Source organism: Engystomops pustulosus, chromosome 4 (genome assembly GCF_040894005.1).
Source record: "Engystomops pustulosus chromosome 4, aEngPut4.maternal, whole genome shotgun sequence".
Lineage (NCBI taxonomy): Eukaryota > Metazoa > Chordata > Amphibia > Anura > Leptodactylidae > Engystomops > Engystomops pustulosus.
The window spans coordinates 118,781,157-118,799,618 of NC_092414.1; the positions used below are offsets into that span (position 1 = coordinate 118,781,157).

The 18,462-nt window shown below is 42.0% G+C and overlaps 1 protein-coding gene across 4 annotated transcripts in view; it reads left to right on the plus strand.

The window, feature by feature from the left end:
* Positions 1-18,462, plus strand: part of RELN (reelin) — a 510,672-nt gene that overhangs the window by 302,693 nt on the left and 189,517 nt on the right. For all 4 annotated transcript variants that reach the window (XM_072147208.1, XM_072147209.1, XM_072147211.1 and 1 more), the window contains exon 25: positions 17,295-17,500. In XM_072147208.1, the coding sequence (XP_072003309.1) occupies positions 17,295-17,500 (206 nt within the window). The remainder of the gene's footprint in view (positions 1-17,294; positions 17,501-18,462) is intronic.

The window sequence follows — 18,462 nt, forward strand, 5'->3', positions numbered from 1 at the left end:
GCTGTGGGCTATATACAGTGATTACTGGGAGCTGTATACAGTTATTACTGGGAGACTGAATATATTTATTGCTGGGGGCTGTATACATTAATTACTGGGGGGATGTATATAGTGATTACTGGGGGGCTGTATATAGTTATTACTGGGCACTGTACATAGTGATTACTGGGGGACGGTATACAGTGATAAATGGGGGGCTGTATATAGTGATTACTGGTTGCTGAATATATTTATTGCTAGGGGCTGTATGCAGTGATTACTGGGGGCTGTATTTTGTTATTATTGGAAGTGTATATAGTTATAATAGGGGGACTATACATAATGAGTTATTATAGGGTGACTGTATATAGTTATTGCTGGGGGAGGTGTATATTGATTACTGGGGGCTGAATATAGTGATTGCTTGTGGGCTGTATACAGGGATTACTGGGGTGCTGAATATATTTATTGCTGGGGTGCTGAATATATTTATTGCTGGGAGCTGTATATAGTGATTACGGGGGGCTGTATATAGTTATTGCTTGTGGACTGTATATAATGATTACTGGGGTGGCTGTATATAATGATTACAGAGGGGTTGTATGTAGTGATTACTGGGGGGCTGAATATATTGATTACCAGAAGCTGTACATAGTGATTACTAGGGGCTGTATATAGTGAGTGCTGCGGGCTGTATGCAGTGATTACTGGGGGCTGTATGCAATAATTATTGAGGGGCTGAATATATTTATTGCTGGGGGCTGTATATAGTGATTATTGGAGGCTGTATACAGTGATTACAGGGGGGCTGTATACAGTAATTACTGGGAGCTGTATATAGTAATTACAAGGGTTTTATATAGTGATTGCTGGGGCAGCTGTATATAATGATTGCTGTGGGGCTGTATATAGTGATTGCTGGGGAGGTAGTATATAGTGATTACCTGGGAGGTTGTATATAGTTGTCACTGGGGGCTGTATTTAGTGATTACTGGTGGGATGTTTATAGTGATTGCTCAGGGGCTGTACATAGTAATTGTTGTGGGGCTGTATAAAGTGATTGCTGGGGAGATGTATATCGTAATTACTGGGGGCTGTATAAAGTGATTGCTGGGGAAGTAGTATATAATGATTACCTGGGGGTTGTATATAGTTATCACTGGGGGCTGTATATAGTGATTACTGGTAGGCTGTTTATAGTGATTGCTGTGGGGCTGTATAAAGTGATTTCTGGGGAGCTGTATATCGTGATTACTGGGGGCTGTATATAGTGATTGCTGGGGGCTTTATATAGTGATTGCTGGGGGAGCTGTATATAGTGATTACTAGGGGCTGTATAAAGTGATCACTGGGGGCTGTATATAGTGATTGCTGGGGCTGTATATAGTGATTACTGAGGGTTGTATATAGTGATTACTGGGGGGTGTATATCGTGATTGCTTGGGGGTGTATATAGTTATTGTTGGGGGGCTGTATATAGTGATTACTGGGAGCTCTATATAGTCATTACTGGATGGGCTATATATAGTGATTGATTGGGGGCTGTATATAGTGATTGCTGGGGGGCTGTATATAGTGATTACTGGGGGCTGTATATAGTAATTGCTTGGGGCTTTATTTAGTGATTACCGGGGCTATTATTTAGTGTTTGCTGCAGGCCTGTATATAGTAATTACTGGGGGTTGTATATAGTGATTACTGGGGGCTGTATATAGTAATTACTGGGGGGCTGTATTTAGTGAATGCTGTGGGGCTGTATATAGTGATTGCTTGGGGGCATTATATAGTGATTGCTAGGGAGCTGAATATAGTGATTACTTGTGGCTGTATTTGGTGAATACTGGGAGCTGTATATAGTTATTACTGGGGAGGCTGTATATTGTTATTGCTTGGGAAGTATATAGTGATTGCTGTACCTTGTCTGGATTAGATTCAGTGTGGGCCCCCACCATCCTTAATCTGACCCTGCTCAGGCTGGATCAATTTTCCATTGATTCATTGCAGCTGTCAGCTCCAGTCTTGAATGCAGTTCCTGAGGACTCTGCCAAGCGTCTCCATCCAGCCAAACAGGAGATGATTCCCCTAAGCCTGATGTTCCCCATAATCATTATCTGCCTGATTGGAACGTTTAAAATTCTTTAATATCTTTATTCAAAATATCATTAAAAGTCTGCTTGAAATAGAAATAGCCACATCCGGCACTGTTGCGGGCATGGCCTAGCAGAGAAAGGGGCTTGGCCTAGCAGAAACATGACCGCTAAGAATGGAGAAAGAGCAGGGAACGCCCCCTAAGGGGCGTGGCTTAGTGGGAAGGGGCATGGTCTAACTGAGAAATAGCTGGCGGGAGCATGCGGCGCGTACGGCTGCAACTGTGCCGCATGTGTGTGTGTGTAGCAAGCTCTAGCTGCAGTGCCAATTGCAGGGTAATCGTTAAATAAGTGTTGTATGTCTAAGTGTATCCTGGTATGCCTCTGATGACACATCGAACAGTATGGTTGATGCAGAAATGCGTCAGACAGACCTACTATATACAACCACTGATAATAGGTGTTACAGTGGGAAGCTAACCTTTGCTCCTGTGATTGCGCCCACTTGTTTCTTGGTGCATGTTATTGGACTTCGGTGGGCACATATGTGTTTGGATTGCCACCTTGAAAAGCCTAATTGAATACTTATGGCTATTTCTAGCAGACTTTTAATGATATTTTGAATAAAGATATTAAAGACTTTTAACACCTTGCCGACTGAGGAAGAACTATATGCTGGCACCGATCTCGGCAGTTAACCTGTTAAGTGCCGCGGTCGACCCCGACCGCGGTACCTAACTTACCGTTACATGGGTGCCACCATCTTGGATGGACGATCGCCGCCCTCTGGAACATCATCGGAGGGCGGCGATCGGTTACTATGGCAGCCAAGAGTCTCATTGAGACTCGTAGGCTTGCCATGTGCAATGATTTATTGCAGAGAGCAGGCTATTAAAAATCATTGTAAAATTGCTATATACTGCAATACAATAGTATTGCAGTATATAGTATTAGCAATCGGACCCTGCAGGGTTAAATTACCCTGGAGGATCTTAAATAATGGTAAAAAAAAAATTAAAAAAATTAAAAAGAAATATGAAAAAATAGTAAAAAAAAAAAATATATATATATAAATAGACAGTAAAAATCATAAACACTTTAGGTATCATCGCGTCTCAAAATGTCTGCTCTATCAAAATATATTAGCAAATTTCTCCAGTGTTTAACCCCATAACGGAAATTGTCGAAAAGTCGAAAATGCCACTTTTTTGCCATTTTGAAAAATATAAAAAATTCTATAAAAAGTGATCAAAAGCCCATACAGTCCTCAAAATGATAGCATTAAAAACGTCGCAAAAAATGACACCACCCACAGCTCCGTGCACTGAAGTATGAAAAAGTTATGAGTGCCAGAACATGGCAAAATGAAGAATTTTTTTTTTATTTTTTTAAATGTATGAAAACATTATAAAACCTGTACAAATTTGGTATCCTCGTGATCGTACCGAACCAAAGAATAAAGTAGACATGTGATTTGGGGCGCTCAGTGAAAGCTGTAAAATCCAAGCCCACAAGAAAACAGCGCAAATGCGTTTTTTCCTCATTTTCACTGCATTCTGAATTTTTTTCCCGCTTCCCAGTACACAGCATGGAATAATAAATACCACCACTATGAAGTGCAATTTGTTACGCAGAAAACAAGCCCAAACAGAGCTCTTTACATGGAGAAATAAAAAACTTAAAGATTTTTGAAGGTGGGGAGTGAAAAATTAAAATGCAAAAACGAAAAAGGGCCACGTCCCTAAGGGGTTAAACGTTCTAATCAGGCAGATAATTCTTGTGACAACAACAGGACGTGAACTTTGTATTGATAATACTTTTAGCTTCTTTATAATTTATGTTTCCTATAATCAGCCTTCACCTAGGGGTGTTAATCCTTCTGCTATTCAATATGACTCCTCTGATGACCTTGTGGAACCCGATTTGGGAGATGCTTTCATTGTTTTTAAACAAAATGGTGTCACTTTATGCTCCCTGCAACACCAAATTGGTCATACTTATGAGAATGTAACTATTTTCCAAATGCATCTCCTCATGCATTCTTCCTCTCCTCCACACCATCCCTCTCCCCTTCCTGCTCATTGCACGTCACAGGAAGTGGAGAGGGAGTGAGGGAGCTGCATGAGTTTGGAGGAGAGGAGACTGATGCACACACAAGCTGAGCCCCTCCCTGGGACTCACCATATACTACTGGCAGGGAGCCAGGAAAGGTAAGTTAAACTTATATAAACTACTGAAATGATTCAGAATACTTACCAAGTCATTTTTAAAATCAGCATATCATAAGTTGTTGGAACCTATCACCAGCTAAAAATCACATTCCTGGTGACAGGTTTTCTTTAAGGGACACTGCAGACTTAGTGGGTTTCAAATACAGGGGGTAGGAGGAGAAAGTAGCATAACATAATACTTTAGTAATTGATGAGTTCAGAATAAATTGGCATAAGTCGTCCATATTACCTGTTGATCTCTTGACACAGGTACTGCTCCCCCCCCCCACAGCTGAACTTCTTCCAATTGTCACTGATTTTAAATAAATGGGATACACATTTCCCATGAAATGGCTGAACTTCTGGTGTGGTGTAATTGTCCCAAGCTTCAGACCATAGTGGGTATTACCAATATCACTCTAATCTGGTATAACCCAACCAAGTGAAAGTTAGACCAATTGGAAGGCTATGAGACTTGGGAACAGAAAGGGATACTCTGCTTCCTTTGACATATGTTCAAAAATTATCATCCACAAAAATATTTTATCAGGCAAGAAAACTTGTGGCTACCCACTGGCTAGATGCATCTCCTCCCATGTTTAAAGAATTAGTTACACAAATTAACCATTTTATTACTACGGAAAAATACATTTATTTGCAGCAGGATATTTGTATATTTATTCATGCACTTGGGGTGACTCCTGGGGGGTGAGTGTGTGGTTTATGTTTCATGTTATGAATGTTGTAAATGCTGGGATGCTGCAGCTGGACATTTCATTAATGAGGACGTGCTGACGTGCCGACGAGCGCGGCGCTGATCGGTGGTTGCGCTGTGCGGTCAGCTGGCGAGCGGGAGCATCCACGGGGGTCCGGATGAATTGTGCAGTGTGCTAGGGAACGTCACCGTGCTGAGGAGGTTAAGAACCGAGTTGCTAGACGGTGGGCGTGAGGCGTGACGCTCCAGATCGGGAGTGCACACGGGAGGCTATTAGGATAGAGAAGTGTGCGGAAGAGCGATCCACAGCCGGGGGAGTGACCAATATATGAGAGAGACGGAGAGGCTCGGAGGACCGGAGGATCCTGAGAAGCGGGACAAGAGACGCAAAGCTGGAATACCTTGAGGATGATGCCACGACAGGAGTGGAACAGCATCCGGGGGTTTAATGAGCTATTGCATTTTAAAGCAGCAGAAGCTGGAGACATTGGGAAGCTGCCCTGCGATAAACCGAAATGTGCATCAAACCAAGTAACCAGATGAAACTGCAGCACTGTGCCCAGTAGTGTGAGTAGGTGAGAGACACCGCAAAACCTGCTTACTACTACTAACTCCAACTAACCTGTACTCATTATTATCAACCATCTAAACATTGTACGATCTACTAACTAATTAACTATATTTCTCTACTGACTGTGCATCAGGGGAATCTGTGTTCCCAATATAATTGTTAGCTATTATTTCACTGAGTAAATAGGAGTGCGCTATTATAAGTACACCAGCTCTTCCTTATTATATACTAGGGACAACCATAATGCTGTCCCCAGCTCATGTGACCAACTCCACCTACATAGGGGCATTAGATGCTGACTAACCTTAGTGCTGTGACCAGTAGTGAGTAGCTGAAAGATACCATTAAAACTTGTTTACTAACTCTGAATCAAGAAACCACAACTGTGGAACTGTATACAAACTCTATTGTAGACAATTATAACGCTGTGCCCAGCTTTGTCTAAGGGAGAGTCAATATAAAATCAACTTACCCTTACCATCCATGACTAATCTGCAGTCTTGATACTTGAATCATATACAAAACGCAGTATTAGCTACTTATACAAGGTGATGTAAGCGAATATACTTTTTTAAGTTCCAATGAGTGACCCCTGCACATAAGTACGAACTAGGCTCTGATCATATGGGCAGATTGAGGAAGACCCCGAAGAAAGCCATAAAAATGACAAGCTACTATCCACGAGCCTAAGGAAAAATAAAAATAAAGCACAGGGGATCATGTCTATGCCCCAAAAGGAGGAGGGCAGCCGAGGAGGAGAAACTGGAGATAACTCTACTGAAGCTCATGTTTTTATATCTTCGTCTAGCCAGGGTCCACCCAGCACGGCTTCAAGCAGCAATATTGAGGCCTCAATGGAACGCATAATGGATACATTTTACGAGAAAATACATCTCGACAGGAAATCACTGTCAAAAGAAATCAAGCTTGAGGTTGCATAGCTAGGGGAGCGTACCGCAAAGATAGAAGAGGAAGCAAGCAATGTCGCACAGACGTGTAATGATTTCATTGAAGTTCTTAGACTACAACAGAAGGTGGAGCTTCAGGAATCAAAAATCATTGAATTAGAAGATCGCTCAAGGAGAAATAATATACGCCTTAGAGGGGTCCCAGAAATTATAAAAGATCAAGATATCCTTGTATATATATGGGATCTAATGCAAGCATACTTACCTGATGCAACGGATACTGATCTTATGATTGACAGGGCCCACAGAATCAAGAAACCCGCCTCAGCCCCCATCGATGCCCCAAGAAACATCATTGCCAGGGTCCATTACTTCCATGTTAAGGATATCAAGGTGCTACAAGATGTTTCGTTTGGCACCCTAAATAAAAGAAGGCAATTCAAGAATGTGACCACAATACTGCAGTCTAGAAATGTTGGATACAGATGGGGCTTCCCGCTAAAACTGATCTTTGAGTATGAAAATGTAACACACATATGCGCCTCAGTGTCACAAGCTGAAAAATTGCTAAAATCCTGGGGATGGCCGGTAGATGAATCAAGGACAGAAGAACAGACCACCACTCCCGCAAAAATTGGACTTAGTATGGAATAAAGTGTAAATTTCACCGCAGATCTGCAAAACCAAGGTGTCCTCTACACAGTGACTAGAGGAGCTATCAATGTCACACCAAATCCTGGGAAAGCTATGCGCCAGGACTGTACTATTTTCTCCCACTATATGGACTTGCTTAATGTTTTGGTTTGTTAGAATTACTTATGGCACTTTCTATTCCCCCCCCCCCTTCTTCTCTTATTTTTCGTGAATTTACTACGTCTACTGTGTCCCTGGGGGACAAACCCTTACCCTAAGGATTATCGGGTGGATGGGGTGGGGTTGAGGAGGGGGAGAAGCCAAAGGGAGACGGAGTGAAAGTTGAGTGTACTATGGGAAAATGATGGTAGATATATTAAGCCTTAATGTACGGGGCCTAAACTCACCCAGGAGAGGGTTTTTTGCCTGGAAGGAAATCCTTAGCACACAATGCAAAATTGCGTTCTTACAAGAGACGCATTTAGTAAATGCAGATATCTATAGATTTAAGAACGACCAATTTAATAGGGTCTTCCTTGCTTGTAATGTCAAGAAAAAGGGAGGGGTCCTAGTTGCATTTCATGATAGCCTTCGTCTGCAGATTAATAAAACAATATGTGACGAGGAAGGTAGATTTATTATAATAAATTGTATTTTAAATCATCTCCCCTATACATTTGTAAATGTCTATGCACCCAACTATAACCAGCACAGGTTTTTACAGAAAGTACTTAAAAAAATAAAGAAACAGAATTAGGGAGAATAATTATTGGGGGGGACTTCAATGCCATTGTGAACCCCGATTTAGATGCGACCACCAGCGCAAAACGGACAATCATTAAAGGAAACCTACCATTTCAAATGGTAGGGGTAAGCTGTAAATACCGAGCACCAGCTCAGGGTGAGCTGGTGCCGGAGGTCACTTTTGTTAGTATCGCTGTATCGCGGTTTTAACACTTTTGAAAGTTTATAGCCGAAGCTGCTTCAGCGCTGCTGCGCCTACACAGGAAATGCCGGAGACGTTGCGCGCGCACTGTCCCGCGCACTGCCGAAGCAGCTTCTGTTATAAACTTTAAAAAGTGTTAAAACCGCGATACAGCGGTTAATAACACTAACGAAAGTAAGCCCCGGCACGAGCTCACTCTGAGCTGGTGCTCGGTATTTACAGCTTACCCCTACCATTTGAAATGGTAGGTTTCCTTTAAAGAGCTGATCGTTAAATTTAATCTGCATCATATATGGAGATACCAACACGGTAATGAAAAAGACTTTACCTTCTTTTCAAAGCCCCATGAGAGCTATTCGTGTATTGATTTTTTTCTTGGAGGGTCAAATTTATTGGCAAATATAAAGGAGGCATTGATACTGCCAATGGTTTGGACAGATCATGCCCCTATTAACCCCTTAAGGACGCAGGGTTTTTCGGCTCATTTCTCGCTCTCCAACTTCAAAAATCCATAACTTTTTCATTTTTACGTGTACAGACCTGTGTGAGGGCTTCTTTTGTGCATAACAAATTTTACTTTCCCGTAATGTTATTTATTTTAAAATGCCGTGTACTGCGAAGCTGAAAAAAAATTCCAAATGTGGAAAAATTGAAAAAAAAACGCACATGCGTCACGTTCTTGTGGGCTCAGTTTTTACGACTTTCACTCTTCGCTCCAAATAACACACCTACTTTATTCTTTGGTTCGGTGCGATCGCGGTGATACCAAATTTATATAGGTTTTATTGTGTTTTAATACATTTTCAAAAATTAAACGAATGTGTACAAAAAAGAAAAAAAAATTTTTGCCATCTTCTGACGCTAATAACTTTTTCATACTTTGGCGCACGGAGATGTGTGAGGGGTCATTTTTTGTGAAATGAGGCGACGTTTTCATTGCTACCATTTTGAGGTCTGTGCAACATTTTGATCATTTTTTATTTCATTTTTAATGTTATGTAAAAAGTTGTAAAAGTCGCATTTCGGACATTTGGGCGCCATTTCCCGCCTCGGAGGTCACCGCTGCCCCGAACGATAACGTTCGGGGGCGCGGTGATCGGAAAAAAGATGGCGGCGCCCGCGCGCCGCCATCTTTTAAACGCTGCCGGCGACTTTGCCGGCGGCGTTGAGAGGGTTAATAGCCGCGATCGGTGCAAGCACCGACCGCGGTTATTAGCGGTGGGGGTTTTCTGCAAAATGCAAAAACCCCCACCTTTGTATGAAGAGGACTCAGCCCGTGAGCCCTCTTCATACATCCCTTATACCTCTGTGCCGTAGAGCTACGGCGCAGAGCGTTAAGGGGTTAAAATCTCCTTGTTCACCAATGAGATTTGGAAAAGTAAACCTAGGTGGAGGTTGAAAACAAGGCTATTGAATCTATACCGGGCGGAAAAAGAAGGTAAAGTTAAGAACCTGTGTAACAGTATGGAGGGGAAGGGAGGAGCGAAAACGCTAAACTCGCTGGTTTGGTGCTCCCATAAGGCTACCATTAGAGGGATCTTTCAGGAACTTAATAGCAGACAATGGAAAAAGGACAATACTGAAAGGCTAAACTTAATAAAATATATAGAGAAAATACATAAAGAGACTAGAGACGGGGAAATCTTGGAATCTCTAAATAAATAACGGAAACAATTACAAACTACCTTCATATATGAGTACACAGAGAAACTCTATAAATACAATTTAAAAAGGTTCACGTTAGGTCGAAAAGCTAAAAAATTAATGGCATGTAGAGCCAGTAAAGTAAGTAATAACAGGATTGAGTCCATTAAAAATAGAGCAGGAGAAGAAATCAGAGATCCCCAAAATATTCTTGAACTATTTGCAGACTTTTATTATGATTTGTATAATTTGGAAAATAATAACGGGTTCCAGAAACCAAATGTGGAGCAAATTGACGAATACCTTAAGTCACTGCACCTCCCCAAAATCGACTCGGAGAAAGCGGAGTTATTAAGCGCAAGGTTTACTGTAGACGAAGTATTTAACGTAATTAAGAACTTGAAAAGAGCAAAGGCCCCGGGCCCCAATGGGTTTGTTAATGAATTTTACATTGAACTTGCAAATAGTCTTGCACAACCCCTTACCAATCTGTTTAACGACTTTAGGGATGGTGGTGACTGCTTAAAAGAAATGGTGACAGCAATAATAACAATCCCTAAAACAGGAAAGGACAATACTTGCTGTGAAAATTACAGACCAATATCCCTTCTAAATATCCCTTCTAGCTGCTAGATTAAAAAAAGTTATAGAATCCATAATACATTTAGATCAGCTGGGCTTTATGCCACATAAACAGACAAGGGATGCAATAAGACGCACAGTTAATCTGGTACAGATTGCGAGTAAATCGGGGACTTCCAGTGTGCTCTTGCAAGAGATGCTGAAAAGGCGTTTGACAGTGCACTGGGACTTTCTGAGGGCAGTTATGGCACATATGGGCCTACCTGAAACCTTTGTTCTCTTGGTTATGAGACTGTATAATAGGCCCTCCGCTGCTGTAACTGCAATGGGCTTCTCTAGTAGAAGTTTCGAGCTAAGGAACGGCACAAGACAGGGGTGCCCACTGTCACCCCTGCTCTTTAATCTCTTTATTGAACCATTGGCACATTCTATAAGGCAGAATAAGGAGATAAAGGGTATTAAAACAGATACTTCGGAATATAAAATTAGTCTATACGCAGATGACATTGTGATCTCGTGCACGGAGCCATTAGGTTCTTTTAGTGCTTTAGGGTCCTCGATTGAGGAGTTCTCATCTATGGCATATTACAAAGTGAATGTCAGTAAAAGCCATTTTCTCCTCTTTAACGGAAACACATCACTCAATCAGGAAATAATCGATAAATTTAAATTTATAAGGGCGAAAAGAATTTTTTTATACTTGGGTATCCAAATAGGACGGACCCTAGACAAGACTAAGAGACTGAATAGCCAGCAGTTATTGGAAAGGGTTAAAAATCTCTGTAAAAGGGGCTCCTTGATAGTGACATCCCTACCCGACAGAATTTTCTATATAAAACAAAATATCTTACCGGTAATTACCAGCTCTCTGGGCTAGGTCATATAAAAAAGCCAGAATTTCTAGGCGGGTCATGTATTGTCCCAAAAATTTGTGAGGCGCAGGTTTCCCCAATATAGCATGTTACCAAGAAGCCGCCCTTTTAGAACCTATTAGGAAGTGGTGGTTGGGAGGTGAGATGCAAGATAGGTGGATGACTATTGAATTAGAAATGGCTAAGCTACTGACACTTAAGTCCCTGTTGATAGGGGAATTTCTGGAGCTTAAAGGGAAAAAAAGATTAGGGACTATATGTATGGATACCTTGGAAACGACACGCTCAACAGTACATGCCTGGAGAAAATACTGTAAAGTAATGTGGGATAAGGTAAAATTCTCCCCCAAGACTATAGACTTAGAATCAATACAAACCCTTTCTGAAAATCTGGACCTGACGGACTGGATCAGGGCTGGTATCCACAGCTTGGAATGTATGAGGAAGGATAATAGGTACCTATCCTTTAAGGAATTAAGGCAGAAATACAACCTGAAGTCCTCAGAGTGGCTTACCTATCATAGGTTGAGTTCCATAGCGCATTCGTTAAAGGACTTTCTAGTAGAGCGGGTATGTCCTAGGCCTAGATTTCTGACATTTCTAGACTCGGTCAGGGGTACGGGGGGGACCTCAGCAGGACATCATATTCTGTTATGGCAGGGGTAAACAGTCATAAATGCTATAATGGGAGAAAGAACTAAATCTGACCCTATCAGAGGAGCAATGGCTAAAGGCAATCTCGGACTCAAATAGAAACCTGCTCTGTACAAATCATATAACCAATTTGTTCAAATTGCGCACCAGATGGTATTTGACTCCCCAAAAATTAACCAGAATAAATTCGGATTGTAGTGATCTTTGCTGGAGGGGCTGTAAGGCCACTGCGACAACTGTACATATGTGGTGGGATAGTGTCCAGGCGGCCATTATTTGGAATTATATCTTTGAGCTCATTACGAAAATATGCAATAGGGCCATCCCCCCATGTCCTGCTATCGCTCTTCTGGATATCTATACCAGTACTCTCTCCAAAAAAGAAAAGTGGTTAATTAGTAGGTTATGTGCGGTGGGGAGGTGGGGAGGTATAATCAACAACAAGAGTTTTAAACGAAATTGGGATGGTTGGTTGAAGCTGATATTTGAATGATGGTGAAGGGCTGTGTAGGAGTACCACACCACTCAGTATTAATTCGTCAATTCAATCATATTTCAAGCCTTATTTATGTGGTGAGGAGTACCACACCACGTAGTTTTAATTTGTCAATTCAATAAGATTAATAGCTGAAGCCTTATTTAAGGTATCTTCGGATAGCTGACAAACATCCCCCTCTGGGACGCCTGGGAGAGTACGATGCAGCCTCATTCTCTTCCCTCCTCCCGGCCTTTGTATCTTCCTTTACATCTTCCTTTCTCTTCATTCCTTATATGTCTGCAGGTTGTATTGGTGCCCCCCCTCTCCCAAAGCAAGTCTTCAGTCCCCCACCCCCTCTCTTCCCCCCTAGTAAAGTGCCATTTAGGTATTTCGATAGTTGGAGAAGTACATGTTTGAAAGATTTTTCTTTCCTGTTTAACTATGTTTATGCTGTATGAGTAATAATAAAGGATATTTAACAACTTGAAAAAAAAATTAATGAGGAATGGCTGCTGCTTGACATTTTATTAAAGAATGGAGACTGGTGCCTGACATTTTATTAATGAGCAGTGGCATAACTACCACTGTAGCAGCCGTAGCGGTTGCTACGGGGCCCGTGAGCTTCAGGGGCCCGGGCAGCAGTCTGCAGACTGCACTGCATTTCCGTACCCGGTCTAACCGCCGGATATGCTGTGTGTATGCTGTGTGTGTATGTACATGGGGTTGTGTATATGCTCTGTGTGTGTATATACTCTATGTACTGCATGTGCTGTGTGTGTGTGTGTGTGTGTGTGGATATGCTGTGTGTGTGTGTGGATATGCTCTGTGTGTGTGTGTGGATATGCTCTGTGTGTGTGTGTGTATATGCTCGGTGTTTGTGTGTGTGGATATGCTCTGTGTGTGTGTGTGGATATGCTCTGTGTGTGTGTGTGTGTGTGGATATGCTCTGTGTGTGTGTGGATATGCTGTGTGGATATCCTGTGTGTATGCTGTGTGTGTATGTACATGGGGTTGTGTATATGCTCTGTGTGTGTATATACTCTATGTACTGCATGTGCTGTGTGTGTATATGTGTATATGCTGTGTGTATATGCTGTGTGTGTGTGGATATGCTCTGTGTGTGTGTGTGAATATGCTCTGTGTGTGTGTGGATATGCTCTGTGTGTGTGTGTGGATATGCTCTGTGTGTGTGTGGATATGCTCTGTGTATCTGTGTGGCTATGCTGTGTGGATATGCTGTGTGGATATGCTGTGTGGATATGCCGTGTGTATGCTGTGTGTGTATGTACATGGGGTTGTGTATATGCTCTGTGTGTGTATATACTCTATGTACTGCATGTGCTGTGTGTGTATATATGTGTATATGCTGTGTGTATATGCTGTGTGTGTGTATATGCTGTGTGTATGTATATGCTATGTGTGTATATGTGTGTATATGGAGTATGTGTGTATATGCTATGTGTGTATATATGTAAATGCTGTGTGTGTACATGTGTATATGCTGTGTGTGTATATACTGTATATAAACAGTATGCATGCAACTTTGATGCATATATACTGTATGTATATACTGTATGCATTAGTATGTAAATGTACACTCACTGTGTGTGTAGTCTGATTACACTACAGAGGTAACTCAGCAGCTCCAGACACTAGTAAATATCTAACGTTGAGCAGTCACTAACGTTGATCTAACTCAGGGGTCAGGAACCTTTTTGGCTGAGAGAGCCCTGAACGCCACATATTTTAAAAGGTTATTCTGTAAGAGCCGTACCATATGCACATTTGATAGGTGCCTCTGCAATCTAGGTCTCGGATCGCAGGCACACCCCGTGCCCCTCTTCGTGGCGGCACCGCCTTTCTGAGCTCACTCAACTCATCACTTTCCGGCTCCCGTCCCGGCTGGCCAGTGCGCACACGCCGGCACTCGCAGATTTAAAGAGCCAGTGCGCAGCTAATTGGCGCTCCCACTTCCGGGGTTCCTGTGAAGACCAGCGGCTCCCAGCATTCCCCGTCGGATCTTAGTGCTTCATGCCTATGAGGCAGCTTTCCACAGTGTTTCCTTCCCAAGCGTTGACCTCCCATTGTGACCCCAGACCTGTTCCTGATTCTGCTCCTTCGCTGCCAGTGCTGATCTCTTGCTCCGTCCCTGATCTCGCATCATTGCCGCTTGCCTTGACCATCTGCCTGTTCCTGACCACGAGACTGCCTAGTGATCCTGTACCTTGACCTTGGCTGCCACCATGGACAAGTCGCGCAGTGGAATGACCTGGTTGTACCACACTGTAGCAAGACCATCCTGCTTTGCGGCTGGCTCTGGTGAAGACTGGGTGCCACTTAGATTCCGGTCCCAGGTGTCTGCTTGCATCATTGTCCATGGTGGTCCAGAGCCCCCTGCAGCCAGCTCCTCGTCACTCCCATGCTCTTCTCTTTGACCCAGGTTTAGAAGATGGCGCCGATGATACCTGGGTCGTACAAAGGACATAAGCAGCGGTAACATTGCTGCCTGTGTCCAGTGATCAGTCTAAGACACACAGCAGCCATCACTATGTATTAGAGATCTGTCTGAGAGCCAGGTGCAGCCAACAGAAGAGCCACATCTGGCTCCCGAGCCATAGGTTCCCTACCCCTGATCTAACTCCATCATATATCTAAACTACTTGCTGGGCGATGAGTATGGGTGATGGTATCCTGACTTCTACTAGCTACTTCTACTAAACATTTCCTCTATGCGTTTTGAGTATCCAAATAATTATTTTAACTCATAATTCAATAGTCCAAAGTGATAGAAAAAAGTCTCAAAGAGTAGTACAAGAAAACAATTTTAGAACAGGGTCATTCACACAATAAAAAATTCCTAAAATGTCCTAGCCCACAAATACCAACAATATGCACATAACCACAAGAAATAAAAGTAGTGTATCAAGGTATAGGGCTGAAAAATACATACATGAGACACAAGTAACAACAATTAAAAACATGAATGTACCAAAGTTGTGAGACCCAGGTATAGTCCTCAACTACACACCTCCAGTTTGGGTATAGTGACCACCAATGCCCACTAGAATGTACTGTCCACCAAGTAAGGATAGTACACCATAATAGAGCAAGTGACACCAGATATGCATGTAACAAGCAAGAATGGTGATACAATCTATAAAAAACAGTAATATAGAATAGAATAAACTTTATTAATCTTGTTGGGAAATAGTTTTGTGCATCATTACTCCAGGCAAGGCATGGACACTGTATCACATAATAAACAACATAAATAACATTACAATTACTACCTTAATTTTTGGGGGTGGGAGAAGGGGTTTTTTTGGGGGGGAGGGGGAGTGTTTGACTTTGTCTTTTCTTTCCCCACCGTATGGTTAAATAGTTCTATTGCCTTCGGGATGAAGGAGTTGTGGAACCTTATGGTACGGCAACACACCTGGCGATAGCAATGACTGACGTTGCTCCGTTGCTGCAGTAGTGTGTAGTGATGTGAAATTTCCTAAGACATCTGGTTTGCCAGACTTCCTCTAGCGAACGCAACGTCTCTGAAACAGTGCTCTGGGCTCTTTGGCTAACCTTGTTAAGCCAGTTCATTTCTCTACTGTTTAAGCCTCCTCCCCAACAGACAACTGTGTAGAACATTATGCATCATAGTTTCGTAAAATATATTTAATATTATGGTGGAGATTTGGAATGACCTCAGCTTCCTCAACAAGTGCAACCTGCTCATCACCTTGTCACATACCCTCTCGATATTGGTCCTCCATTCAAGTCTGTAATAATGTACACCCCCAGGTACTTGTAGGTGTTGACCTGAGCTAGTTCTCACTCATTGATCTTAACTGGTACTGCAACTGTTTGGTTCCTCTTTAGGTCAATGACCATCTCCTTTGTTTTTTCGACATTGATCACTAGATTGTTGCTTTCACTCCACTGAAAAAAGTTGCTGATGGTATTTCTGTACTCCTCATCGTTGCAGGTTGTGGCCTACCAGAGGCGGATAAGAGTCTCATAAATAAATAATAGGTAGTTACAAAGAAAAATATACCAAACAGGTCAAGGGATAATCAGGAGAGGGGAACGTCCAGGTGCACTTTATCAGAATAAATGTAGGTGGCAAATCTTGACGAGGTCTGAAAAAGTGATCCAGGGCTTCCATGTGGTGTGATATATATGTCAGGATGATCCAGACAAGAGCTTTTCCATGCATTGGAGGGGAAGTAGCTCTTTGAACCAGTGTGCAATTGTGGGAGTGATGGGGGATTTCCAGAGCCAGGTATAACAGTGTGGGCAGTAATAAGCATATGACGTATTACTGGATATTTGGCATTCAGTATTGTTACAGTGAGAACAGAGAGGATAACAGTAGCTGGAGATTTATCTAGATGTACATTGATAAGCTTCCTTATGAGAGTAATCGCTCTCTGCCAAAATTGTTGAAGAGCCCCACCAAATATTTGACATGGTACCCCTGAACCCCTGAAGCCCTAGAAAACATCTGGTGAGCTTGTTAAGATTAGATGGAATCTCGCAGGTACCATATAATACCATGTAAGAATCTAAAAATTGGATTCCTGGGATTTGTAGGAAAGAGACACAGGATTACACAGCAAGAAAGCTTGGACCAATCATGTGCCTCAATTGATCTATCTTTTCCCCTCTGCATGCTTCTCTGTGTAGTGTTCTTGGATAAATAAGTGGTCTATAAAATAATTTCCCACCACAATTGTGAAACCAGTCCAAGATCCTAGCTAGGAACGAGGCAATGGAGTATCCCTTGAAACGTGGTAGGCCCAGTCAACACTTTGTTTTCCTCCTCATAAGTGTAGATTTAGACCCCCCTAGGGGGAGAAGATGATCACAGAAAAAACACTGTCATTTGAGATCCTTTGGGCAGGGGGGGTAGTGAACATGTTTTCTATTATATTTCATTAACAAATTCTGCCTAGTTTAAAAAAAAAACAATTGTAGATTTTAAAACATTTGAAATGTTTACTTTTATCATTTGATTAAAGGCTGGAAGGAGACAGCTTGTAAGCTGGGACATGGATACAACATGGGTTGATTTTATACAGTTCTATATACAAATTGGAGGAGAAAAGCCATCCTGTAATACAGCAGATAGTAGAGAAGAAGGAGTGTTACTGCAGTACAGTAACAATGGAGGCATCAATTGGCATTTACTGGCAGAAATGTATTTTTCTGACTTCACAAAACCTAAGTAAGTAACAATCATTTTTTTCTTCTTTATTTTTAATCATTTTCATTTATTGATTCCAGTTTGTAAATAACACATTCTCTAATTCACTGTTATTAACAAAAATACAGCATTTCACAGATATAAGTCCATCAGTCATGCTGTACACAATTTCAGTTGCCCCTAGACACAACCCTGTAAGTTCTAACTTTAGGGTCTGTCCGCCATCTTGGTTTCCTGTGTGACAGCCAGGCTTGCTGTGTCTTTCTGCCTGTAGCCACGCCTCCTGCAGTGCCTGCACGGAGCTCCCAGACACTCACTGATTCACTTCCTGCCAAGCACATTGTGAGCAGAAAGAAGCTGCAAACTAAAAATTACAAGCAGATAAGTTATCCGAGGGAAGGGGAGGCAAGCACATATCTGTGAGAACAGAGATGTAGCAGAGCTGGCAGTGTAAAAGTCTGTCAGCCTCTGTCATGCCTCTGTATAATAGGTATCTCATGCATTTCTGATCTGCCTCATCTCTCCTTCTATGTGTAAGTTTGTTAGTACAATGTCAGAAGCCAGATGAAAGTGTATATACACACCTGTACCCTAATAATATAACCACATTGTCACCACACTAGATGGATCATAATGTGTCTAAACATCAATTAAAAATGTAAATTAAGGAGTTAAAATGATCTTTATTGTGTTAACATCAATAGGGGATTGCAATGTGAGAATTCTCTTTCGTGGGAAACCCCTTTAACCCCTTCCCGACGGGCGCCGCCATCTTGCCGCGGATCGCCGCTCCCCAATGACTATCAGCACATTGTAATGAATGAGGAGTAAATGATAGGATCGATCAGACAACCTAGGGTTAAAGTACCCTAGGGAGTCTGAAAAATAGTAAAAGTTAAAAAAAAGTTAAAAAAAAAATTATAATAAAAAAACCTAAAAATTCAAATCACCCCCCTTTCCCTAGAACTGATATTAATATTAAT